Source organism: Elephantulus edwardii, unplaced genomic scaffold, assembly GCF_000299155.1.
Source record: "Elephantulus edwardii isolate Elephantulus edwardi_28Jun2011 unplaced genomic scaffold, EleEdw1.0 scaffold00092, whole genome shotgun sequence".
NCBI lineage: Eukaryota > Metazoa > Chordata > Mammalia > Macroscelidea > Macroscelididae > Elephantulus > Elephantulus edwardii.
This window is the reverse complement of record NW_006399842.1, coordinates 3,195,903-3,223,536: the sequence shown is the minus strand read 5'-3', so window position 1 is coordinate 3,223,536 and position 27,634 is coordinate 3,195,903. Positions and strand designations below refer to the sequence as shown.

The following is a 27,634-nucleotide window of genomic DNA, read 5'->3' as shown; positions in this document are numbered from 1 at the left end:
TCAGGCTTTGTAGTTATGCATGGGCGTTGTCAGGGTCAGCTGTCCATTGGGGGCCACTTCATTGCCATCATCTTCCAATAATCCTGACACATCTGCATTAGGAATGCTGTCATGGTAGCTGCTGAAGCTGATATTATCTTCTTTCAGCTCGATGGTCCAAAACGGGGCATTCAGTTTCCGGTTTTGGTACTCCCGGTACATATACACAGCCCCCACAAATCCCATCAGCAGCACCACCACAATGATGATGACTGTCAAAATGATGATGTTAAATTGGGTCCACGATACATCAGCCAAAGCTGAAGTACTGTTTTCAGAAGAGCTTACTGAAATGATAGTCTGCAGGGTTGTGGGGGTAAATGTACTATTTATAATAGGGGTGGGCACTGATGTGGTCAAAGAGGCATTGGAAACCAAAATGGTAGAACCTTCAGGTGTTGTAACAATAACTTCTGAAAATAAAAAACAGAGAATGAAATGTAAAAGACAAAACTATTTCGTTTTGAGAAACAATAAAAAAATACACATGGGCGTGGAAACTGATGGGGATGTTGATATGATACTCTTCTGAGAGATACTAAAAGATAAAGGCATTTTTAAAAAAGAAATATATGGCAAAGAATCAAAGCCTAAAAGCTAGGCTAGTATATTCATGGCTATTCTATAACATGTATAATTTTTATATTAAAATATTCAGGAATCCAATATTATGGTTTCTATCTTTCTTAACTCTTGGATAGTTAGTAAAAATTCCTGAAAAGATAGCATATATGATACTGTTGTTGTTTGCTGTTGAGTCAAAAACAACCCATAGCTGACCCTCCAGTGGGTTTTCAGAGGCAGTAAATCTCATAGGAGGAGATTGCCAATCCTTCTCCCACAAATATGACATTACTGAGTTCTAAATAACTTTGTTAAAAGTGACAAAGGTAGAAAGCAATAATTTGAACTATGTCTGATAGCATTTCACAAGGGTAAAATTCCCCTCAAAGGAGGTTAAAAAAAAAAGAAAAGAAAAAACTCTTTCCTTTTATACCTGAAAACCACAATTCAAATGTCTTAATTGATATCAGCAATGTGAAAACAGCTCTGCTTTGATCATATGTGTAATTCTTCCATTGTGTAGATTTTAGCCATTTTATAATTGAGGGACTATACTTTGTCTCCCTAATGGCTGTACAGCTTAGTGCAAAGATCAAAGGCTTTTGAATAAAATAGAATACTATAGCTATTTTGTTGTTGTTGAGTACCATTGAGTCAGAATTGACCCATAGCTGATCCACCAGTGGGTTTTCAGGGGCAGTTAATTGCATGGGAGGAGATTGTCTATCCTCCTCCAGAGAAGTTGGTGGATAGATAAATACTTTTAAACTTGATATTTTTCATCTGTGAAAGGAGAATATCTACTTTTCAGAGGTTTTAGGAAGAATTAAATTAAATCATGTACTATACAGACATCATATTTAATGCTTACATTGCCTAAGATTTAGTGTATTGTTGGTCATTGCTGCTGTGTCAGAACCAATTTATAGCTGATCCTCCAGTGAGTTCTCAGAAGCTGTACATCACAAGGGAAGAGACTGCCTATCTTTCTCTTGTGGAGCTGCTAGTGGATTTGAACCACTTGCCTTTGACTTGGCAGCGTAACTCCAGACCCACTAGGCTACCTGAGCTCCCTAGTACATAGTAAGCACTCAATAAAAGAATATCTATTCCTCCTAGCATTCAGTCAGTATCTATTAGAATATAAAAGTTTAGTATGGAAAAGAGTATAGACCAATCTTTTTGTGACCTAATAAACTGTGAGTACCTTTCTATTAAAAACTAAAATAAAACAGTTTTTTAAATACTTAGGTTTACAAATGAATAGTATTATTTTATTCTACCATGCATGAGGAAATAGGTATCAAATTAGGACAGATGCTAAAATGACCTCTAGTTTTTCAGTTGGAACTTCTAATCAGATTATATATAGGTCCCTACATGGAAAGACCTTTGATGATCACTGGAAGTGATGAGAATACAAGAAGCAAAGAATAAAAAAATGATAGGACTTTTAAATTATTAACATAAAAAATAAAAGATGAAAAGAAAATGTGGGAACACTGCAATGACTTTGTCTCGGCCCTCAAATTTCTGGAGTTGACTTCTGGGTGTCAGGAGAGCAGAAATGGGGAGAAAAAAATATCTTTAGGTATATATATAGAGAGAGAGAAAAAAAAACCAAACAAACCTATTTCCAGAAATCTTTTCTGGTGAGATTTGGAAGGCTTTACAAAGCTAAAGATAGCTGTCCTCAGATTTTCAGAGCTAGGCTTAGATATTAAATGTACAACCTTAGGTTTTACCTTTCTTGATGCAATTTCCTGCAGGATCTGGAACATAACCTTCTAGGCAGGACTCACACCAAAACCCAGTGGTGTTATGGAGGCAGTTAATGCATTCACCACTCTCAGGCTTGCAAATCTTTGGAGTTTTAACTGGGTCCACATGACCATGACATTTACAGATTATACAGATGCTGTCAAAATTGTAATAGCCATTTTCACACTTATTGCAGTTCCGGCCTGTGTAACCAACTTTACACTGGATACATGTAGGTTCCGATTCACCCGATTCTAAAAGAGACAGAACACCAAAAGTCATTGACCACAGTCTAAATGAAAATGAAAAATGAAAAAACACTAAAAAACCAAAACCTCAAACCATTCATTAGTCCTCAAAAAGTTTAGACATTTTTATCATTCTATTCATACAAATGATTTTGAAGTTTCATTGAAATGTATTTCACATACCATACAATTCACCCATGTGAAGTGTATAATTCAGTAATTTTATTGTTGTTGTTGATTGCCTTTGAGTTGAGCATGACTCATAGCGACCCTATGAACAAAAGGCCTGAAGCCCCTCTACAACTATCGACTTTTATCAAAGTTCACAGAGTTACCAGAGACATGTTCTTCAGGAAGTGGATGTCACTCCTGCTATACTCAAAATTGTTCAACTGAGAAAAGACTTTAGATTACTATTTACTATCAGATTGGAAGCGGGAGTGGCATCCACTTCCGTAAATAGCTTGCTTCTGGAAACCCTATGAACCTGGAGAAAAGATAAAAGTCACGCACGCAAGTGTCAAGGACTTGCGTTCATAGGATCGCTATGAGTCACCTATGACTCGATGGCACTTAACAACACAGAGGGAGACCAGGTGGCTTAGTGGACTGAAAGCTAGGCTACCAAGCCAAAGGTGTGTGATACTAATCCATGGTCTTAAGACCTGTTTTTGTCACTGTTTTTGTTCAAAAAGTCTTCTAGGTCGTATAGCCCTGGTGTGTCCACTTGTCATACAGAGGTAACTTGTGGTCGCTGTGAAGCTGAATGCTCTGACACTCATGTGTCAAATGTGATAATGGTTACCCATGGTGGACAGTGTTTGGTGGCGCTCCCTGGTTGAAACAAGCTTGGAAGCAGGATTGGCATCCACTTACATAAGTAGCTTGCCTCCTGAAACCCTATGAACCTGGAGAAAGGATGAAAGACACACTCAAGTGTTGAGGACTTTTGTTCATAGGGTCGTTATGAGTCACCTACAACTCAATGGCACTTAACACACAACAACATATTTTTTATATGAGTAGTATTTATTTTTTATTATTATACTGGTTTATTTACAAACTTCAAATACATTGTTTTCCAGAACAGATTCTTCCAATTTCCGTCACTGCCTCCACCCAACAAATTGTACAACCCCGTGATTAATCCCTCCTTCCCCTGCACATCCCTCTGCTTCAACCCAACCCTCCCCCTCTTGGATCTTTACACTCATTCTACAATAATGGTTTTATACAATATTTGTTCTTAGTTCACTCAGCATAGTGCTCTCCAGTCCCTCCAAAATGAAATAATAATTTACAAAATCATTGCTCCTGTGTGCTGCATAGGATTCCATTGTGTGAATGTACCATAATTTCTCAATCCTCTTGTTTGTGGTTGGACATCTGTGCTGTTTCCATGTTCTTGCGATGGTGAATAACAGTGCTACGAACATTGGTGTACAAGTCCATGCGTGCATCAAAAACTTTTTCCAACAGGGTGAAAAGAAAACCTACTGACTGGGAACGAACATTTTGTAATACCATCTCAGACAAAAGTCTTATGACGAAAGTCTACAGAATACTCCTAGGCTTTCAAAAGAAAAAGACTGATAACTCACTTATAAAGTGGGCAAAAGACATGGAAAGAATCTTCACAGAAGAAAATATTCGAATGGCAAACAGACACATAAAGAAATGCTCAAAAGCATTGGCAATAAGAGAGATGCAAATCAAAACCACAATGAGGTACCATCTCACTCCAGTAAAAGTGGCAAAGTTTAACAGGGCAGCAAATAACAAATGTTGGAGAGGATATGGTGAGAAAAGGAACTCTTATACATTATTGGTGGAACTGTAAAATGGTACAACCATTCTGGAAGGAAATTTGGTGCTTCCTCAAAAAGCTGAACATAGAAATTCCATATGATCCAGCTATAAAGGCTATGTGATTAGCCTTTCTACTTAACTCAAATTGTTAAATTAGAAGGTGTTTTAGTCTAGGAATCAGGAAAAATTAATTCTAGTCCCAATTTTATTACTTAATATTTGTCTGATCATGATCATAAAGCAACTGAACTTGGTGGTTTTCAATTTTTCTAAGCGAAGAACACTACTTCCTGACCAAATAAAATTTTGCTTATTAGCCAATATGTTGTATGGATAATAATAAATTGTCACTAACTTTGAAAAGAATGGGAATCCCAGAACACTAAACTGTGCTCATGTGAAACTTATACTTGGACCAGGAAGCAGTAGTCAGAACAGAGCAGGGAAACACTGCATGGTTCTGAATCAGGGAAGGTGTGTGTCATGGATGCATCCTATCTTCATACCTTTTCAATCTATATGAAGAACAGGTCATTTGGAAGGCTGGACTTTATAAGGAATGTGGCATTTGTATTGGAGGAAGACCCAGCAACAACCTATGTTATGTAGTTGACACAACCTTGCAAATGAGGCATTTGCTGCAGAAGATCAAGGACTAGTCTTCAATACAGATTGAAGCTCAACATCAAGAAAACAAAGATTTTCACCACTGGGTCAATTGGCAGCTTCATGATGGAAGAAGAAGAGACTGAGATTGTTGATAACTTCAGCTTGCTTGGTTCCACAATCAACACTCTTGGCACCAGCATTCAAGAAATCAAAAGATTAATTGCATTGGGAAAGTCTGCTATCAGGGAATTCTCTAGAGTATTGAAGAGTGATGATGTCAATCTGGAGACTAAGGTGCACCTGATCCAAGCCATGGTCTTTGCAATTACTTGCTATGCATCAGAGAGCTGGACAATAACTAAGGATGATAGAACAGGCCTTTGAGTTGTGGTTCTGGAGAAGAGTGTTGAACATACCATGGAATGCCAGGAGAACAAACAGGTCTGTCCTGGAGAGGGTGAAACTAACCTCCTCCCTGGAGGCAACGATTTTGAGGCTCCATCTCATATATTTTGGGTACACTGCCAGTAGGGACCAGTTCTTTGAGAGGGACATCATGCTTGGAAGGGTGGAGGGACAGCACAGGAGAGGAAGACACAGGATGAGATGGATTGACTCAGTGATTGGAGTAATGGGATTAGGTCTGCTGGAGACGATGAGAGTGGTTCAGGATAAAGGCAGGGTTCAGAGCTAAAGTACATAGGGTCACTATGAGTCACCGGTGACTCAATGGCACATAACAACAACTACCACCAGCACCCATTATGTACAAATAGATAAGTGCTACACTATTGAAAAGATAAAACTCTGGAACTCCTTTCTATTCTTAATACTCACTCCAACTAAGATGAAAATCATGAAGAAATTCTGTTACTGTGTTCCTAGAAATCCAAAGTGAAAAGAACCAGACTAAATGCTCATTCTAGCTGTAGTCTTCTACCCTCAAGGTTTTCCAAAACTTTTTCTGATCCATAATTTTGCTTTTGTAACAATTCTCAATAGCTTTAGGGTGACACATAAATTTTACAAAATCTGTATTAAAAAATAAACACTTTGAAAATACACAACCGGTAGGCTAGGGAGCTAATTTGGGGAGAATTTGTAGGGAAGTAGAGATGAAACAAGATTGGTCAAGTATAATTCACTGTTGAGACTGGATGACTTGTATATTATATTGATTATATTCTTTTTAGTTTGGTATATATAAAACTAGGATATCACTAAAAATACTATGCCAGCACTCATCTATCAATTTTTTGTACTGTGGTGGTTTGTATGATGCTGTGGTGCTGGAAGCCATGTTACCAGTATTTCACATATCAGTAGGATCACTCTTGAAAGACAAGTTTCTGAGGAGCTTCTACACTAAGAGTTAGAAAGTCCTGGTGATCTACTTCTGAAGAAACCTGAGCAGTGAAAAGTTATGGAGAGCAGTAGAACATTGTCTGATCTACTGCTGGGAGATGAGCTCATCTGGTCGGAAGTCATTAAAAAATTACTAGAGAAGAGCTGCTTCTTTAAAGAAGAGCCAGTCTTCATGATGTAGATAAAATTTTCAGTTACCTACATTTGCTGATGTGGCATGACTCAAAAATGAGAAGAAACAGATGCAAACATCCATTAACAATTGGAATATGGAATGTATGAAATATGAATCAAGAAAAAAATGGAAAGTTTTGTTAAAACTAAAATAGAATTCTTGAAGATATATGTTGTAGGCATTCGTGAGCTGAAATGGACTAGTATTGCTCATTTTAAATTGGATAATCATATAGACTACAGTGCCAGGATTGAGAAGTTCAGAAAGAATGCTGTCACATTCGTCATTCCCAGCGGCAGGTAGGAGGGGAGTGGGAGAAAAAGACGTGACTGCTTATGGATACAGTGGGGGTTTTTGAGTGGAAATGATGAAAGTGTTCAAAATTGATTTAGAAATTATTCTAAAATTTAGCATAAATACACCAATATAAATATTAAAAACCACTGAAATGCATAATTTAAATGGGTGAATTTTATGGTATATGAATTTTATTTCAATAAAGTTGTGATGAAAATAAAGGAAAGCTGAGAGGAGGGAAAAATCTCCAAGTATAACCAGTAAATAGTAAAGCTGCTCTCAAATTCTTGATAGATGCTATCAGAGATAATAGATGTTTAGTTCTGTAAGCCACTAAACTTTGGTATTATTAGTTGTGTAGTAATAGCTGAAATACCAGTAATAAATGAACTAACAACATTGCTCTATAAAAAAAATTGACATTATTTAGTAATCCATGAACTCACATTGATAAATTAGTGAATGTACCCATGAAATAGATGAACAATTTCTATCTAGATCAGAAATTTCCCATTTTCTTTGTCTTAAAGTTGCTGTGTTAGCCCAACATGGATTTTTTTTAGATATTTTAATTCTTACTTCACATATGCAATTGGATTAGATCCCAAGGAAAACCTTTACTGTTTTTATAACTGTTTCATTTACAGCACCTAGAACTTTGTTTATCAAAGCCACTTATACTTGTTGGTAATTTATTCACCTTTTCCTCTCCCTATAATGCAAATTTAGAGAATGGCCTTACTTATGGTGCAACTGCCTGTAGACGTCACTGCTGAACAAGGGCAGCGAAGACATTCTTTAGTGGTGTCTGGACTCTGATAAAATCCTTCTTTGCATTCTTCACAGTGATCCCCTTTGCTATTTCCCTGGCAGTTTAAACAAGCACCTAAAATGATACAGATATTGAAAAGTTAGTGATTAGTCCTGGAAGTATAGACATTTTTGAAATCATGTCTGCAACAAAAAGAGCTAACCAGAAAAAGTCATAGGCATTTGATAGAGTTGAATTCCTATGCCATCTTATTTCTACACTGTAGACTTCTTAAGAGAAAGGTTACGTACATGAGTAGAGTTACATAAACATATGTTAACTGATTGACTATATACCAAAAGAAGGTTAACTATTTTCAAAGTGGGGGGAAAATGAAATTATAAATATGTATTAATACAAGAAGATACATTTTGTTTTAATAATTAGGGTACTCTAGTTAAAAAACTACAGTTATACATGTGAACATACATTTGAAAACTTGAAACTGTAGTTTTTCTACCTCCTTCCTTCTTCCCCTTTTGGACATTTATGCACATCTTTCTATTTACCCTTCTAATTTTACAGTAATGGTCTAATGCAGTATTTGTCCTTAAGAGCCTAAGTTAGTTCACTCAGCATAATAGGCATAGATCAGTAGTAATTAATTTTATAAAATGCAATATATATAAATGATTGTATAAAACAATGTAAATGAAATATTGTATAAAACACAATGTATAAGACTGAAACACAGGGAACTCTGGTGGCCTGGTGGCAAGAAGCTGCATTGCAATCCCAGAGGTACCGGGTTCAAATCCACTAGATGCTTTGCTGGAGAATGAGGGGCAACTTCCTCCTCTACCAGTCATATATAATTTGACAGTACACATGCAAAAAATAGTAAAAAAAAATTTAAAAAAAGAATGAAACACAATGTAGAAGAATGAAAAAAACATATACAATTTTTTCCAAAGAAAGGTGACCCAACAGAGTGTGGAAACTACAGAACAATATCATTGATTTCACATGCAAGCAAGATTCTACTGAAAATTATCCAAAAACGACTGGAACAGCACATCAGCAGAGAACTGCCAGAATTCCAGGCTGGATTTAGAAGGAGTCGTGGTACTAGGGATATTGTAGCTGATGCTAGTTGGATCTTAGCTGAAAGCAGAGAATACCAGAGGAATGTCTATCTGTGTTTCATTGACTATGCAAAGGCGTTTGACTGTGTGGATCATAACAAACTGTGGCTGACTCTCAGAAGAATGGGAATTCCAGAACACTTGATCGTTCTAATGTGAAACCTATACTTGAACCAGGAGGCAGTCGTCAGAACACAGCACGGTTCAAAATTGTTAAGGGCATACACCAGGGATGCGTCCTATCTCCATACCTTTTCAACCTGTATGCAGAACAGATGATCTGGGAGGCTGGGCTCTATGAGGAGAAATGTGGGGTCAAGATTGGTAGAAGATCTATTAACAGTCTGTGTTATGCAGATGACACAACCCTGCTTGCTGAAACTGAGGAGGACCTGAAGCACTTGCTGCAGAGGGTCAAGGACTGCAGCCTACAATACGGATTGAGGCTCAATGACAAGAAGACAAAGATTCTCACCACTGGGCCAACTGACAGCATCAAGATGGATGGTGAAGAGATTGAGATTGTTCACAGCTTCAGTTTGCTTGGCTCCACAGTCAACACTCTCGGCACCAGCAGCCAGGAAATTAGAAGACATATTGCCATGGGAAAGTCTGCTGTTAGGAACCTCTCCAAAGTACTGAAGAGCAATGGTGTCTCTTTGGAGACTAAGGTGCACCTGATACAAGCCATGGTCTTTGCTATCACTTGTTATGCATCAGAGAGTTGGACAATGACTAAGGAGGATAGAAGGAGAGTCGATGACTTCGAGCTGTGGTGCTGGAGAAGAGTATTGAGGGTAACCATGGTCTGCTAGGAAAACAAACAGATTAATCCTGGAAAGGGTCAAACTGGGCTGCTCCTTGGAGGTAAGGATTCTAAGGCTCCGTGTGACATACTTTGGATATGTTGTAAGGAGGGACAGGTCCTTGGAGAAGGACATCATGCTTGATAGGGTAGAGGGACAGCGCAGAAGGGGAAGGCCCCCTATGAGGTGGACTGATTCAGTGGTTGGGGTAATCGGGATGGGTGTGTCGGAGACAGAGCGATTGGCACAGGACAGAGCAGAGTTTAGGGCTGTTGTACATAGGGTCGCTATGAGTCACAAGCGACTTGATGGCACATTACAACAACAACATGCAAACCAATAAAAAAAGCCATAGCCTTTTAAAAAACCAAATTATAGAATTACAACACTTATGCAAGAACCACCAAGCAATGTATGTGGAGATATATATAAAATACACAATGTACACTGAAAGAGTACAGGTAAATGTTACACTTCGTGGAGGGATAAAAACAGAACTAGGGAGGAAAAGAAACAAGATTATACTTTTATTTTAAATATTCTATTTAAAATACATAACCTTAAACATATATGTATGTTAGAAGTAAAATGCACAGATGCTAACATTTATGTATTTTTTGTATAAGTACATTGAATTTATTATATTATCCTCATTTTTAAATTTCATTTTTTCTAATATTGTTTCTTAAAATTTTATATAGTCTTTCTCATTTGCTTTTAAATTTAAAAATCAAGATAAATTAGATTAATAAAGAAAATTAAAAGGAAAGAGGAAGAAAAGTAATATGCTTTATAATAACACTGTGTCAGTAAGGATGTTCCCCTGTTGGATGTCATAACAGAAGGTGAGAACCTCAGGGTGGCATGCACTCTAAGTGCAAGTAGAGAAGAGCTGAAACTTCAAAGCAGAGTCCACCACAATGGCACAGAGGGAGGAACATTTTCACCGAAGGAAGGACCTTCATTTACTGAAGTAGAAAGACTCAAAATGAAATCAAAGAGCTGCAAACATCCCTTAATAACTGGAACATGGACTATACAAAGCATGAATCTAGGAAAACAGAAAGCTGTAAAAATTGCATACGGACTCACATCTTAGGTATTAGTGAGCAAGATGGACTGGTAATGGTCATTCTGAATCGGCCAATCACGTGATTTACTATGCTAGGAAAAATTGGAGAACAGTTTTCCATTCACAGTGAAAAAAGATGTTAATATCTATCCTGAAGTACAAGGCTGTGAATGATAGAATACAATCCATATGCATACAGGGAAGACTTCCTAATATAACTATTATTCAAATATTCACACCAACCACTAAAGCCAAAGTGGAAGAAATGGAGAACTTTTACCAATTTTGCAGTTTGAACAGATCAAACATGTAACAAAAATTGATAACTGGCATGCAAATGTTAGAAACAAAGAAGAAGACCTGTTAGAAAATAGAGGCTTGGTAACAGAAATGAAGCAGGAGATCAAATGATAGAAATTAGTACAATAAATAATTTATTCATTGCAAATATTTTTTAAAAAGAAAACAAAACATAAAAGGTGACTATACACCTAGACCTCACCTGTCAAACTACACAGGAGTCAAACTGACTACATCTATGGAAAGAGAAGGTGGAGAAGCTTATTATCAGCAGTCAAAACAAGGCCAGATGTTGACTGGGGAACAGATCATCAATTATTCATGTGCAAGTTCAAATTGAAGCTGAAGAAAATGAAAACAACTCCATGAGAACCAAAATACAACCTTAATTCTATCCCACCAAAATTTTAAAATCATCACAAAATAGATTTGATACATTAAATAGTAATGACCAAAAATGAGAAGAGATGAGATGATATTTAAAAAAAAATCACACATGAAGAAAGTAAAAGGCCCTTACAAAAACAGGAAACAAGGGGGAAAGTCCAAAAAGGATGTCAGGAGAGATTCTGAAACTTGTAATAGAGTGCAGAAAAGCCAAAATAAAGGGAAGAAATGCTGATGAAAGAGAGCAGAAGCTATCAGAGGACAGCTTGAGAAGACAAAATAGTGTAATGAAATGTGCAAAGAGCTGGAGTTAAAAAACCAAAAGGGAAGAACATGCTCAACATTTCTCAAATTGAAAGAACTTAAGAAAAAACTTAAGCTTCTAGTTGCAATAGTGAAGGATTCTAGGAGCAAAATCTTGAATGTTACAAGGAGCATCAAGATAGACGGAAGGAATACATACAGCCACTGTACCAAAACAAATTGGTCAACACTGGACTATTTCAGGAAGTAGCATATGAAGACGAACCAATGGTACTGAAGGAAGAAGTCCAAGCTTCACTGAAGGCATTGACAAAAAAGAAGTCTTCCTCCCAAAACTGATGGAATATTAAAGTTTTTCAGCAAAGAGATGCAGCCCAGACATAACTGCTAGTCTCTGTGTTATGAAATTTGGAAGACAGCTACTTGGTCAACTGATTGGAAGAAATTCCCATTTATTTCTATTAGGTGGGTGGGGAAGGTGATCCAACACAGTGTGAAAATATTGAACAATATCATAGGCAAGTAAAATCTTGCCTAAATTAAAAAAAATGGCTAAAATAGAACTGCTAGAAATGAAAGCTGGATTTAAAAGAGGCAATGGAAGAAGAATATCCCTGTTGATATCAGGTGATCTTGGGTGAAAGCAGAGAATGCCAAAAAGCTATTTACTTGTATTTTATTGACTATGCAAAGGCATTTGACTATATGGAACATAACAAATTTTGGCTAACATTGAGAAAAATGGGAATCCCAGAACATCTAATTGCTCTCATGTGAAACCTATACATAGACCAGGAAGAAATTATCTGAATAGAACAGACTATTGCATGGTTTAAAATAAGGCAAGGTATTGGGTCAAGATTGTATCCGTTCTTTCTCCATACCTACTCAATCTATACGCTGAACAAATAATCTGAGAAGATGAACTATATGAAGAAGAATGTGGCATCAGGATTGGTGGAAGGCTTATCAACAACCTGTGTTTTACAGATGACATAACGTGCTTGCTGTAAGTGAAGAAGACTCAAAGCACACATGGAAGAGGATCAAAGACTTTGATATGGATTACATCTCAACATCAAGGGAAAAAAACCCCTCACCACTGGACACGAATATGCAACTTCATGAAAGAGGGAGAACAGTTATCAAGGATTTCATTTTACTTGGCTCTACGATCAACACCCATGGTAGCAGGAATCAGAAAACCAAAAGACATGTTACATTAGGAAATGTGTTGTTAAGGACCTCTTCAAAGTGCTTTATAAAGGGTAACAATGTCAGTTTAAAGACTAAGGTGCACCTGACCCAAGCCCTGGTATTTTCATTTAATGCAATTGATCTGAAAGATGGACAACAAATAATGAAGACCAAAGAAGAACTGATGCCTTTGAGTTGTGGTGCTGGCAGTGAAGAGTACTGAATATACAAAAGAGTATTTAAGGGACTGCCAGGAGAATGAACAAAACTGTCTTTGAGGAAATGCAACCAGGGCACATCTTAGAGACAAGGATGATTAAATGTTCTCTCACATACTTGGAGCATGTTGTCAAGAAAGACCAATCCTTGAAAAAAGGCATTATGCTGGGGAAAGTAGAGGGTCAGAGAAAGACAGAAGATTCTCAGCGAAATGAACTAACTATGAGCTTCAACTTGGCAAAGATTGTGAGAATGGCTCAGGTTGGAGCAAGGTTCAGATCTGTGGTTCAGTGTTGCTATTAGTTGTGGGTGACTCAACATCTAACAACAACGAGAAGGATGTTCTATACACACTGAAGCATCATGACTTCTGAAAACAGGAAAAGACAAAGTACAGTATCATTTACGTTCTTTAGGAGCCACTGAGACTCACAGGGAGGGTTACAATGTCTATTCTATCAACAGGAGAAAAAAAAATCTCTCTGCATAGAATATAGGAAAATGATTTGTTTTGTTTTGTTTTTTACCACATGAAGATGATTCATGCTTTATTCTGTATAAAACAGACTTGAACCCCTGGTCACTGTGGTTGTCAAGGGCAGTGCTTTCCAAGGACAGCTGCCTTCATCTCCTAAAATTGTGGAACGCTTCACGAATCTGCGTGTCATCCTTGTGCAGGTGCCATGCTAATCTTCTAACTAAAATCAATGTTAGTTAATGAGCTGCGGAAGTGAGCACGAAAATGATGAAATTTTACAGGATCCGTTAATTATAGCTTAATGACGAAACAATAAGTTTTGTTATTTGATCTCTTTCTCTCACTAGTTAAATGTTGTTGTTGTTTGGGTTTTTTAAATATTAAATTTTATTAATTTTAATGAACATTTACAGAGATTTGGGGTTTTCATTCATTCATTGTTGCACTATTTTCTCTACCCTCCTCCCCAGTTTGTTCTTCTTTCTTTTTCCCCCTTGAATGTCTGTTTTAATTTTAATTGCCACAGTGTTTGTCAAAGCCAGTTCTGAAAATGTTGTTGTTGTTGTTAGGTGCTGTAGAGTCGCTTGTGACTCATAGCGACCCTATGTACAACAGCCCTAAACCCTCTCTATCCTGTTCCAATTGCACTGCCTCCGACATACCTATCCCGATAACTCCAGTCACTGAATCAGTCCACCTCATAGAGGGCCTTCCCCTCCTGCACTGTCCCTCCACCCTCCCAAGCATGATGTTCCTCTCCAAGGAATGGTCCCTCCTTACAACATGTCCAAAGTATGTCAGACGAAGCCTCAGTTAAATAGTTATTCTTCAAAAAAGAAAAAATAATAAGGCTTAAAATAATATGGTCTGACAACCAGAACAAGATTTAAAGAACCAAAGGAATGAAATGTTAAATCTCAGTTCTTAATTAAGTACAGGATTCTCCCCAAACTTCATGAACTTACAGAAAAGATTCCATCAAAGCTTTATTAACTGAATATTTAACTTTGAATTAATTAAATCAAATTTGCAGGTCAATATCACCAATTTTAGTCCATTCTTTAAGACCTGGTAGTATTTTTCTTTTTCATACATATAACAAAAGAGTATATACTATGCTGCTGAGTGTCACGGAGTCAGAACCGACCCACAGCTCACCCTCCAGCTGGTTTTCAGAGGCCGTAAACAAAAAAGGGAATGCCCATCTTTCTTCTATGAAGCAGATGGTGGATTCTAACCATGTACCTTTGCATTGACAGTGCAATTTCTTACCACCAAGCCATCAGAGCTCCCCCAGTGCAGACTATACAGTTATAAATACTTGGGTACTAGTTTCTTTCGAGATCATCTTATATACTGATCTCTATGTAGTGTTGAAGCAATAAAAATAGCTGGAAAATAGAGACTAGGAAATTGTTCATTTCTGTAATAATATTAAAATAATCTTAAATGCCAAAGTGTTCTGCAGATTGGTTAAAGGCAGCACCTGAACCATGTGTAAAATCTATCTGCTCTCTTTTCCTACTAAACATGTTCAATGGAAATACTTTTTAAGAAAAGAAAATCTGATGTAGTACTAAATTTTACAATTAAAAAAAGTTAAGAGTTCTATATTAAAACATGGATGTTTGGGGTAGGATACATTCCAATAATATATTCTTTGCCTGTGACTAATCTGGCAAGAAAATACCATGTGTTCTTTGTTCCTTGAATTTTTAAATTATCTATGTGGTATGCATGTATTCATTATATTTTTTTATATCTTGATTTTTTTCTGATTATAAAATTGCTACATTTAAGAATATACTATAAAATAAAGAACTCAAGTAATCTCAAAACATTTTATATAGAAACTCAAAACTACTAACAAAGCAGTGAAAAAAAAAGATAATAACCTTTAAAATCCAAATACAATGAAACAATGTGTACTTGCTTTTCTGACAACTTACAAATCCTCTCTGAGAGGCAGCAAAGAATTAAGAAAATGGAGTGAGCCAGAGCTGAGTTCCATTTCCAATTAAACCTCTTATCAGCTATTTGACCTCAGATGAATAGTTTCTCTGAGTTTCATTTCCCTAGTCTGTAAAATGGAAAGGGAATGTGAATACAAGTAGTCCTCAACTTAATGTGTTTGAATTACCACCTACCACACTTCAAACTGTGAGGGAAAGAGAGTGGTTTGGCTCTTGTAACTCAAGTAAAACAGAAGAACCAGAAAGTCCCAGCGTTGCAGCTGCAAGTCTACATGTTCCCAATCTTCAAAGACAAGTGAAAATTGTATTTATAAAAATACTGATAATACCCATTACTATCCAGGGCATTAACAATCAGAACAGAACAGGCAGAGCAGAACTGCCAAGGGTTTCCCAGGCTGTCAATCTTTATGGGAGCAGATCCCCTCCTCCTCCTCCCATAAAGCAGTTGGTGGGAAGGTTTGAACTGGCTACCTCTTAGTAGCCCAGGGTGCAACCCACTGCACCACCTAGGTTCATAATACGGATAATAAAAAGATAAAAAAGTGGGCAGAATAAAATAAAAGAATTTTGCTTAGGACAGGATCATTGGAACGAAGCATGGTTTTAAGTGGGAGATAAATTACCTGTATTTCAAAAAGGGGAAAGTTTATGCCTTAATTTCTTTTTCTATAACCCAAGAAAGTTGAACTAGATCTGTAAGAGATATGTAAACTCCTTTTAGAATATAAAATTCAAGAATATTCTTTTATCATAAATGAGAAAACAGCTGAAATTTAACTTTGTTGATTATGTTTAATATGGAATATTGCCTTAAATCTCACATTCTCTTTACTGAAAGATGGCCAAAAGGGTGGATCACCAAAACAAAAAATCAAATAGCCCAACAAACAAATGGGTGTTTTTTGGAGATTATCTCATATTCCTTGGCTACACGTGTTAGACATTTAGTGGGAGTAACCAAGACAATAACTTATCAAAGAAAAGAATGCAGGGTTCCTTTCCAGCCAATTCTGGGATGCTTTGAAAATGTAAATAGCCACCTGGAAAAAGGGTTTTTTCCTTTCTTCATTTGCCACTTCATGCTTTACATATAAGTGTGTCCGAAATACAGCAAAGTACTGTGTATAGGAAGAAATGCCTGATCTTGTCTGCAGGAAGTTAAGCATATCAAAGTTTAGCATATCAAAAGGGACATGGGCCAGTGTGGTGGGGACTAAAGGAACAAGAGAGAGACAGGAGATGAAATCAGAGAAAAAGGTTGGAGTAAAAAATATCCATTGTGAAGGCTGTGGAAAAAGTTTAAATTTATTCCAAGGGTAATGGCAAGGCATTTGAGGACATAAGCATGAGGATCCCATCTCACATTTTTAAAAGGTCACTCCAGTTGCTATGTGGAAGTGGCCAGTGGTGGTGATAGGGAAGCTGGTGGGAAGTATCCCAAGAAGAGGCAGAGACCAAATAAGAAAGAGTGAAGGTGAGAAGATATTGGCTGGACCAAAGGGAAAGCAAAGAAAGTCATCAACAGTGGTTAGAGTCAGGATACATTTTAAAAGTCAGACTGAGAGATTCTACTGATAAATGAGATAGTGAAGTAACAAAAAGGAAAACCAGACGAGCAACCGAGTTTAAGTAACCAGAATATGAAACATTAGGGGTAAAGAAGGTTCAGAATGTAGAATAAAAGAACTGTTTGAGATGTATTAGGTTTGTGATGTCAATTAAGGATTTCAAGAAGACTGTAGGACATTTGAGTGTGAAGAACAGAGTAGAAATAAAAATCTGGTAATCAGCACATATATAGGAAATTATCACGAAGTCAATGTAAACTAATGGCAACCCCTCTGTGTCAGCATACAACTGTGCTCCACAGGCAACTAAATAGCTGTTTTCAGTAGTAAATACCAAGCCTTTCTTCTGAGGCACTTCTGGGTGGACTCAAGCCTACATACATCCTTTCAGTTAGCAGCCAAGTGTTTTATCTGTTTACCAATGGCCTCCAGCTTCTAGAAATGGCATTTCGATAAAATCCAAAGTTTTTAATGGTATCACTTACAAAGAAATGTTCATGAATAAGAGAAACACATTAAGGATTGATATAGGAGGCATTCCAAAGTTTAGAGGATGAGTGAAGAGGATCTAACAGTACTATTAAAAAGATAGTGACAGAAGAAGAAAATCAGGACAGAGATACTCAAAAGTCAAAGAAGTTACTGAGAAGCAGTTGTCTTTCTGGTCAAGTTGCTGAGGCAAGTTCCTCATCACTTATACAAAAAAATTACAATTGAATTTTTTTAAAAAGATATACTATATGAACATAAAGGGAGCTCTGTCTGGTGGCCTAGGGAGTAAGGAGTTGCCCTGCCAAGCCAAAGATGGGAGGGGCGGGGGGAGAAAAAGATTGAAATTATAGTAAGTGGCCACCAGAGGGCGACCACATCACAGTACAGTGAAAATTTACATTTGAGATAAAAGAACGATTTTATAGGAAGCTTAGTTTTAAATCAAGTATTTGATCTCCTTCTTGTTAAAGCCCACTTTTATTGTATTTCCAAAAGGTAAATTAATAATACTCTAATTATTTATTAACTTCTTTTAGAAATGACTATCACTGAAAGGATTTCTTTTGCCTTAAATGTATTATCTCCAAAGCAAAGATTGGTTGGGATTTACTTGACATTAAAAAAAATGGTTTCATTGCTGCAAGGAAAAAGAAAAGTGAGAACCAGCCATGTAGACTGGTACTGCCAAAGAAAAAGGTGCAAGCTAAATTGGTTCATTACGGTGATGATTCTTGTTACCTAGGATTGAGAAGTATTTTTCCTCTAAGCTTTTTCATTCATTTCCTCTTGTATTCATCAGATATTCAGTGAGGATACTATTTGTCAATCTGTTTGCTAGAGAGTTCACATACTATTGCTGAATAAGACTGATAATGTACCTGCCTTTATGAAATTTATTCTGTAATGAGCAAGTCATTAATGATTCATAATCAGGTAAATATTACATTTTATAGTAAATGCTAAGGGGGAAACACAAGTATATACGAGAGTATATAGTAGAAGAATTGCCACTGAGTCTTGGGGATCAGTCTGTGCTTACTAAGCAAATTTAACCCCGTTGCCGCACACTTTTAAATTGACGACCGTGCTTAGAAACACTTTTTTTTTTTCTTTTCGCTATAGCGATCATTTGCGGCAACGTGTAATGGAAGAATTAAGACAGAATGTGATTTAATAAAGCAAAAGATAAAAATGGAAGGAGGGTTAGAATAGAAGGTAGAATAAAGATCGTATATGAGAGTCTAGAGACAATGCAACGTAGTTCATTTTCAAAATAGAAGTCAATGTGACTGGATCATAGTATGGAAAAAGAGTAACACTAGATAAAATTGGCAAGTAGGCAGATTAAATAATATAATTCATTTAAGTAATGTTTTTCCACCATAAAAAATTGGACTAAACTGTAAACTTTCAACATAGATTATCCAGGGCACTTTTAATTTCAAATAATCCACTATTCTATTCTAATAAAAACACCATACTTGTCTAGATTTTGAAGAATGAGAATTAAAATTATTTCCAAGGAGGCATTGCAAATTCTTACGTTTTGGATTATTGGTCTAAAATTGCTTACGTGTTTTATTTTTATATCGCTTGGGGTTTGTTGAGGTTTCTGTGGGTTGTTAAGTCTATATCATCTATTTGGAAAATTCTTAGCCGTTATTTCATAAAATATTGCTTCTATCCAAATCTTCTCACTTCCTCGCTTTCTAACTACATGTATGTTAAACCTTTGGCTGCATCTCACCTGTCTGTCTTGTTGCGTTCTTTCCATTTTCTTTTCCTCTCTGTGCTTTAGTTTGGAGATTTCCAGTTGAGCTCTGTTCAAGGTAATTAATTTTGTGTTTTGTGTTACAATATGCTTCAAATGTTTTTTAACATTTTATTGAGACTTGAATGAAAGATTACAGAACTCTTTAGTTTCCCATCCAACAACTTATACATATTTTGCTTAATGACATTATAGTTAATCTTCTCAATATAACAGCACACTTCCAACTTCCTCCCTTGGTTTCCCATTTCCATGTGTCCTTCTTTCTTGCCTCATCTTGCCTTCCTTTGTGGCCTTATACACCTGGTTGTTTTAAGCAGTACATTCTCAGAAGTACTACTGTTTACTTTCCAGATTTATCTATTGTTTGGTCAAAAGATAATCCCAGGAGGTGGGTTCAGCTCCAAATTTAAAAGGTATTTTAGAGTCATGGTCTCTGTTACTGTAGAAATAGAGTGATAACTAGTAAAATGTGCATGAGGATCTAAAGGGGTAAGGGTAGGAGCAGAGGGGTGAGGATGAAATCATACGGTCTCACAATTTGACGGATGAAGGGAGAAATGGGTAAAGAAAACCGGAAAGATCTGGCAGGGTTCTGGAAAGATAGGGCAATGGTGGGCATAGTTCAACGCTGATTAATTTTATAAAATATAATTAATTGGAATGATTGTATGAAACACAATGTAAATGAAATATAGTGTGAAACACAATGTATATGAACTTTTTAAGCAAACAAATATAAAAAATTTTAAAAAGAAAAAATAGGGAAAAAAAGTTATGGTCACAGTTCTAACAGTCTTTATCAGACCAGTAAACACAGTCTTTGTATTAAATTTTTTTCCCCCTACATTTTTCTACTATTCTGTCCAGGGTCTTCTACAGCAATCCTCACCCAGAGCAGGTAGTAGTGGCAGCCAGGCATCATTCATTCTCCTGGTTTTAGAATAGTGGAGACTGTGGTCTGCTGGCTTAGCTCTGTGAACTGTTTTCTAATTCAAGTCTTCAATTTTATTCACACTTCTTTTCTTCAATAGGAAAGAGAAAGTTTCACCTTAAGTAGTCACTCATATGCCTTTCAAACTCTAGTCACTACTCATCAAAGCAAGATGTAAAACATCCTTTGTGGATTATGTTAATTGACTTAGATGGCCCTCATCTAGGCTATGTGGACACTATGTTAATTGACCTTAATGTCCCCAAGATTATGGTCTTAAGTCTCAAGCCTGGTGACTCAATCCTTTCATATATTCACCCCCTGATCCTCTATTATATGTTGTTGTTATGTGCCATCAAGTCACCTGCGACTCATAGAGACCCTATATACAACATCCCTAAACCCTGCTCTATCTTGTGCCAATTGTATTGTCTCTGACACGTGTACCCTCATTTCCCCAGACACTGAATCAGTCCAGCTCATCGGGGGTCTTCCTCTCTTCCACTGTCCTTCACTCTCCCAAGCATGATGTTCTTCTCCAAGGACTGGTCTCTCCTTGCAACATGCCCGAAGTATGTCAGACAATGCTTCAGAATCCTTGTCTCACCTCTCTAGGAAGAACCAGTTTGTTTTTCTAGCAGTCCATGGTATAGTCAATACTCTTCTCCAGCACCACAGCTCAAAGGCATCAGTTCTCCTTCTATCATCCTTAGTCATTGTCTAGAACTCTATATAAATATATTTATGTCTTCAATATGGATTGGAGCTTACCATCAAGAAGACAAAGGTTCTCACTACTGGTCCAAAGGGCAGTACCATGATAGATGGAGAAGATTGAGGTTGTTAACAATTATAGCTTGCTTGGCTACACAATCAACACTCTTTCCAGCAGTCAGGAAATCAAAAGACAAATGCACTGGGAAAATATGCTGTCAGGGACCTCTCCAGAGTACTGAGAAGCAATGATGTCAATCTAGAGACTAAGGTGCATCTGATCCAGGCCATGGTCTTTGCAATTACATTCTATGCATCAGAAAGCTGGATAATGCCTAAGGATGACACAAGAAGAATCAATGCCTTTGAGTTGTGGTTCTAGAGAGGAGCCTTGAAAAGAAAATGGACCTCCAAGAAAACAAATAAGTCTGTCTTGGAGAGGGTAAAATAAAGTTTTTCCTTTGAGGCTGGGATTTTGATGCTCTGTCTCACATACTTTGGGCATATGGCCAGGAGGCACCAGTCCTTAAAGAAGGACATCATGCTTGGAAGTATGAAGGGACAGCGCAGGTGAGGAAAAGATGGATTGATACAGTAATTGGGGTAATGGGGGTGGGAGTCAGTGAGACTGGATCAGAATAGGGCAGGCTTCAGAGCTGTTGTAAATAGGGTTGCTGTGAGTAGCCGGTGACTCGACAGCACATAATAACAACAAAGGGTATAAATATATATGTAAAAACAGCTTATGCCAAACCCACATATACTTATGGGTATATTCCTATATGCCATCCCATATGTGTTTATTTTGCAAATCCATCTTAGAAATTATTATTATTGTTATTGTAAGATCATATATGTGAAATTCATCATTGTTTCCATTTATTCCTATGTACTTTCTTACACCTTCTTTTGCCTAGGTCATGTTATGCTGATTCTCTCATTACTGTATTTTGCCTTTCCTTTCACCTAAATGAATATGTCTATTCATCAATAGAATGTTTTTTTTTGTAGTAGTGGTTTCATGTAACATTTGTTCTTTACAGAGTAAATTAGCATAAGGTTAACTCTGCATAAGGTTCTCCAGCTTCAACCACATCATGAGATCATTTGTAGACACACTGCCATTTCTGAATGTTACATAACATTCCATTGTACCAATGTTCACTTATCCATTGTTGAGTACAATCTGCTTTAAATCCATCCGATGAGCTCTTCATTTCAGATGTTTCACTTTCTAGTTCAAGAATGTCTACTTGATTCACTTTTATAGTTTTCAGTTATCCACTGAAATTTTGCAACTATTTTATCTATTTTTCTCTATTTAAAAAATACTGTTTAGATATTTTAAAGTTTTTATATGTGATCTCAAATACATAAATATGTGGGTCTTCTATTTATTATTTTCTCTTTATTATTGCTTTCTTTTCTTTTCTTTTCTCTCTACATTACCTACTGTTTTTAATTCCAGGTCAGACACAGAGACTAGAATAATCTGAGGAAAGTTCCTTCCTTAATTATGCAGACATTATCAGATTTCAACCAGATATTGAATTAGATTAAAGTTGGAATACAATTTTGTATATGACACTTCCACTTAGGTTCATCATTATTTTGTCTTGACCTTCTCCGGCCTTTAGCTGAAAACATGAAGAACTTGTGTCTCTTCAGCCCTGAAAGTCTACAGGAGATTCAGTACTGTCATTTGTTGGTTAAGATTCTATGCTATGCACTTTCAGAATTTAGTAATTTCTTAAGGAGGAGATAACTACATGTTGTAGAAGACCATCTCTCATAGAAAGAGCTAAGGCAGTGTGGAGATGGCCATAACTGACCACTACAAACTCCACAAGAGGGAATTATCCCCACCAATAATATCCACACACAAAACCAATTCCCATGAGGTCAGACATGTCCCCCACACTCCCACACCTCTTTCTACTCATTCAAACACTAGGTTTTTGTTTAACAAATTTTAGTACATTCTCTTTTAAAAAAAATTTTTTTGGTCATTTTCTTGCTGTGTGCCATCAAATTGGATCTTACTGGCACAGGAGGAGATTGTAGTTCCTTCTCCAGTGGAGCATCTAGTGGATTCAAACCATGGGCTTTTGGGATTACAGAACAGCTTCTTGCCTCTAGGCCACCAGAGCTCCCTTCAAACACTAATTTTACTGCTTAGCTCACAGACTATACAGAACCATGTTAGGGAAGTCAAAGGGCTATAATTCAGGTTGGTAGCCCATACCATAATTGGCAGGACTAAGAGCTTAAAGCTGTGAGGCTGAAGGTTGAGGTGATTAGAAGCACATTTCGGAAGCTGTCCTGATTGATTAATCAATTATGGCTCTCCACCTCCCTGTCCCACCCCCTAGAGCACCCTCAAGACCTTCAATAAACTAGAGCAAAGGCTCCTAGTTCAAGTTCCATGGGGTAGCAGTCCCAAGGTCAGCTCCATCTCATGTCAGGTTGCTGGTTCTCTGCTTCTGCTGCTCTCTCTCTTTTTAATTTGAAATTCTTTATTATTATTTTTATGCACATTTTAATTCTTACAATCATTTCCACATTTTGTGTCTTATAACATTAATCACTATTGACCTGTGCCCACTATTACGCCGTCCTTTCAGATCCTCTGCTATCTGTAGATCTAGCTGGAGTAATAATCTCTCATCTGAAGGGAGTGCTGCATTCTTTTCTTCTTCTTTGCTGGTGGTGAGATTCTCAGATTCTGCCACTAAAGCTGCTTGATTTAATCGCAAGACCCTCTTTACATGTACCCAACGATCCACATGGCAAAGCCAAAGTCAATGGCTAGAGAAGCCATTTGGGAATAATAAATCCTTAATACTACATCTCTCCAAAGGAATCTTGCCTCTTAAATGTCATAATACTGAAAAAGATTGCTTTCTACCTTCTTGGCATAGCTCTCCTCCTCTACTTCCTACATGGCCAGCTAACAGCTTGTAGTACTATCCTGTGCTTAGGGCTTCTCCAATTTCTTATCCATCAGGCCAGTCCCAAACAACTGCATTAGCATCTTCATGAATCCCTTTTCTCCAGGAGTATTCCTTTGCTTGAGTTATAATCTGTGCTCAGAATTAGCAGATATTCTCCAGGAAGAAACCGGCGGGTATTATCAACTCACCTAAGAAGAAATTTACCCATTTTAGGTATAATTTTAGTTTATCAAATTTTCATTTCTTAAGATTCTCCAACCTTGAACTACATGCATTTTGAACCTTATCTATTTTCCCCCAGTTGTTGTACTTGCTGTAATCTATGACATCTTACTTAGATGAGAAAAACCCTTATTATTTGGGAAAAACAACTTATACATGAAGAATTGAAAAGAAAAAGAATAAGGAGCTAAATATTAACTAATGAAAATATTGGGGAAAAATGTGTACCTGTGAGGGCATCACAACTGGCAGAACGATTATCGCATTGGCAGGGTGAGCAACCATTCTTACTGAAGCCATAATATCCATCTTGGCATTGGTTACATGCAGAGCCAGTAACACCCACTTTGCACTGGCATTTCCCAGAACTGCAAATAAAAGCAAAGACAATGAGTCAAGTCAAATCAATGGAAAGGTTTATTGCCTATCATTTCATCATAAATTATCTTAAGGTAGCAAATAGTTTAAACTAGATTCTAGATACTAGAAGTATTAAGACAAACATTTATTTGAAACTGCATATTGAAAAGCAATATGACTACATAAATTCAATCAACATGGTACTAAGAGATCTGGTAGCTTGGTGATAGGAAATTGTACTGCCAAACCCAAAGGTTTGAATCTAACTGTTGCTCTGTGGGAGAAAGAAGTCACTCTCCTCTCATGCAATCTACTGCCTCTGAAAACCCACTGGAGGGGCAGCAATGAATTGGTTCCAACTCTATGGTAAATAAAATCAACAACATATTACTAATAATACTAGCAATTTGTGACAACTTAATCCTCTGCAGTTAGGCATGTTAGAATAAATAATAAAGGAGTCATGGAAGAAGTAAGTCCCCAATACTTACAAATCTTTGCTTATCAAGAATTATTAAGAAGGATAAAAGAAGATTTGAACTGTAGTGTTGTAGAAGAATATGGAATATCGATAGACTGACAAAAGAACAGACAAACATGTCTTGGAGAAGGTGCAGCCAAAGTGCTCCTTTGAGTAAATAATAACAAAGCTTCATCTCACATACTTTGGGAATGCTAGTAGGAAAGGCTATTCCTTGGAGAGGGACATCATGCTTGGAAAAGTGGAGGAAAGGCAAAAGAGAGGAAGACCCTCAACTAGATGGATTGACTGCAGCAATGGGTTTGAATACACCTGAGATTGAGGATGGCACAGGAAAAGACAGGGTTTAAGTCTGTTGTTCATAGAGTCACTGTGAGTCATACTTGACTACACAGCACTTAACAATAAGAGTATTATAAGGGTAATACCACTATTATCTATCATTTCTGGATCATCTGCAGTTCTATCAGCAGCCATTTTAGTCAATCTACATAAGAAAATAAGAAAACCAGGTTGCTCCTTGGAGGCAAGGATTCTGAAGCTTCATCTGACATACTTTGGACATGTTGTAAGGAGGGACCGGTCCTTGGAGAGGGACATCATGCTTGGGAGCGTGGAAGGATAGCGCAGGAGGAGAAGGCCCTCTAAGAGGTGGATTGATTCAGTGACTGGGGTAATTGGAATGGGAGTGTCAGAGACAGTGTGATTGGCACAGGACAGAGCAGAGTTTAGGGCTGTTGTACATAGGGTCTCTACAAGTCGCAAGCGACTCGACGACACATAACAACAACAACACATAAGAAAATATGAGAGAAAGATGGGCAATCTCCTATTGTGGGATTCACTGCCTCTGAAAAGCTGCTGGAAGGTCAGTTATCAGTTGGTTCTGACTCAATGGCACACAACGACGGATAAGAAAATAAGCACCATCTGCAAGAACGAAAAAGAAATGTATCTTGGAAAAGTGAAGTCAGGGTGCTCCTTGGAAGCAAGGGTGGTGAAACTTCATCTAACATACTTTGAGCATGTTATCGGGAAGTCCTTGGGGTAGTAAAGGGTCAGTGAAGGAGAGGAAGATCCTCAATGAGATGGACTGACACAAAGGACTTAAAAGTGGCAAAGATGGGTCAATACAGTCCTAATTTCTGTAAAAATGTCTCTCTGAATGTTTGTTACCAGTCTTCTTCATCATCTTGGAGAATGTTTCCTGCTTTCAAGAGTGATCTTTTTTTAATACATCTTCCCCAGATGGCATACAGTGATCTTTTGGCTTACTGATGTCACATTGTCTATATCATGTTTTTAAAAATACATGGTCCATTCTATATGCTTTCATATCTATAAATCTTGTTTCTCTACTTAAATAAGACTTGAGACAAATGTCATATGATGCAGTTTTCTTAGTATTCTTAAGACTTAGCAAAAGCCTAAGGATAGTTAGTGTACTATGTAATACTCATGACATGGGCCAGACTTAGTAAGCTTTCTGAGTCCAGGGACTATATGTTTTAGCCTTCTTACTATCCTCAGAGAATAGTATAATGCTTGGTTCATTGTAATCGTTTAATAAATGCTAAATAAACATACAAACTTAAGAGTTAAACACACAGAGAGGAAGAGATCATAGACAACACTAATTACTGGAATACTCAGAACAGCTCAAATACATTCCCTTGTTTCCAGACTTATATGTTTATTCTGAACCTCCACTTTTTTTTTGTTTTACCTCATCTGAGTATATTTTGGCACTAATTATACTGAACAAGAGACAGTTTAAGGTAAAATTGCCTTGAAGGTAGAATTGCAATTAATTTTTGGTTTTTTAGAGATTCAGTTCTTTAGAACGAGTCCCAGTAGGGATGTTAATTTTAGTTCAGGAGCCCCAGCTAAAATTCCTAATACTTAGACAGCTTTTATGTATACCAATTAAAGTAATCCCTTACTACTCCTCATACTACTAGTTCTATAATAAAAATAGAAGTCTTGTTCTTAAATTGAGAGGTATTGAAACTCTAGACTGGATTCTGCAGAATGGGAGCAACTTTAAACCACATGTGTTCTCTTCGTAGCAGACAAAACAAAGTATTTTTTTCCCTTTTTATTTAGATGTTCTCTGCTCATCAGTATCTTTTGAACCACGTAAGAAATTTTTTGCTTTGTATCTCTATGAAATTATTTAAAGCAACTAGAGTTGAACCTTCTTTTTCTCTTCCATTCATCTTGTTCTCTCCAGCATCCCAGGATATCCCCAAATGGAGCACAAAAGTAGGAAAATAACAGTTCTATATGAAATACCTCCACCACCACCACTACCCCCCTCCTGCCGCCTCCGCCTCCCCGGACTCCACGCGGGCCCGCCCGCAGCGACAGGCAGGTGAGAGACCGCACCGCGCCCCGTGACCACCACCTCTTTCCCTGAGAGCCTTTAAACCTCCGCACCGGGACGCGCTAGGTACCTGGACAGGACGGTGGGTTATGCAGATGACACCACCCTGCTTGCTGAAACTGAGGAGGACCTCATGAACTTACTGCAGAGGGTCAAGGACTGCAGCCTTCAATATGGACTGAGGCTCAATGTCAAGAAGACCGAAATTCTCACCACCAGACCAATCGGTAGCATCAGGATGGATGGTGAAGAGATTGAGATTGTTCACAGCTTCAGTTTGCTCGGCTCCA

The 27,634-nt window shown here is 37.3% G+C and overlaps 1 protein-coding gene across 1 annotated transcript in view; it reads right to left on the bottom strand.

Annotated features, from left to right (window-relative positions):
* The window catches only part of MEGF9 (multiple EGF-like-domains 9), a 141,818-nt gene continuing 114,184 nt past the window's right edge, over positions 1-27,634 (bottom strand). The window contains exons 3-6 of the mRNA XM_006890695.1: positions 24,346-24,485; positions 7,610-7,753; positions 2,349-2,618; positions 1-452 (exon numbers count right to left, since the gene is read on the bottom strand). Of these exons, the coding sequence (XP_006890757.1) occupies positions 1-452; positions 2,349-2,618; positions 7,610-7,753; positions 24,346-24,485 (1,006 nt within the window). The remainder of the gene's footprint in view (positions 453-2,348; positions 2,619-7,609; positions 7,754-24,345; positions 24,486-27,634) is intronic.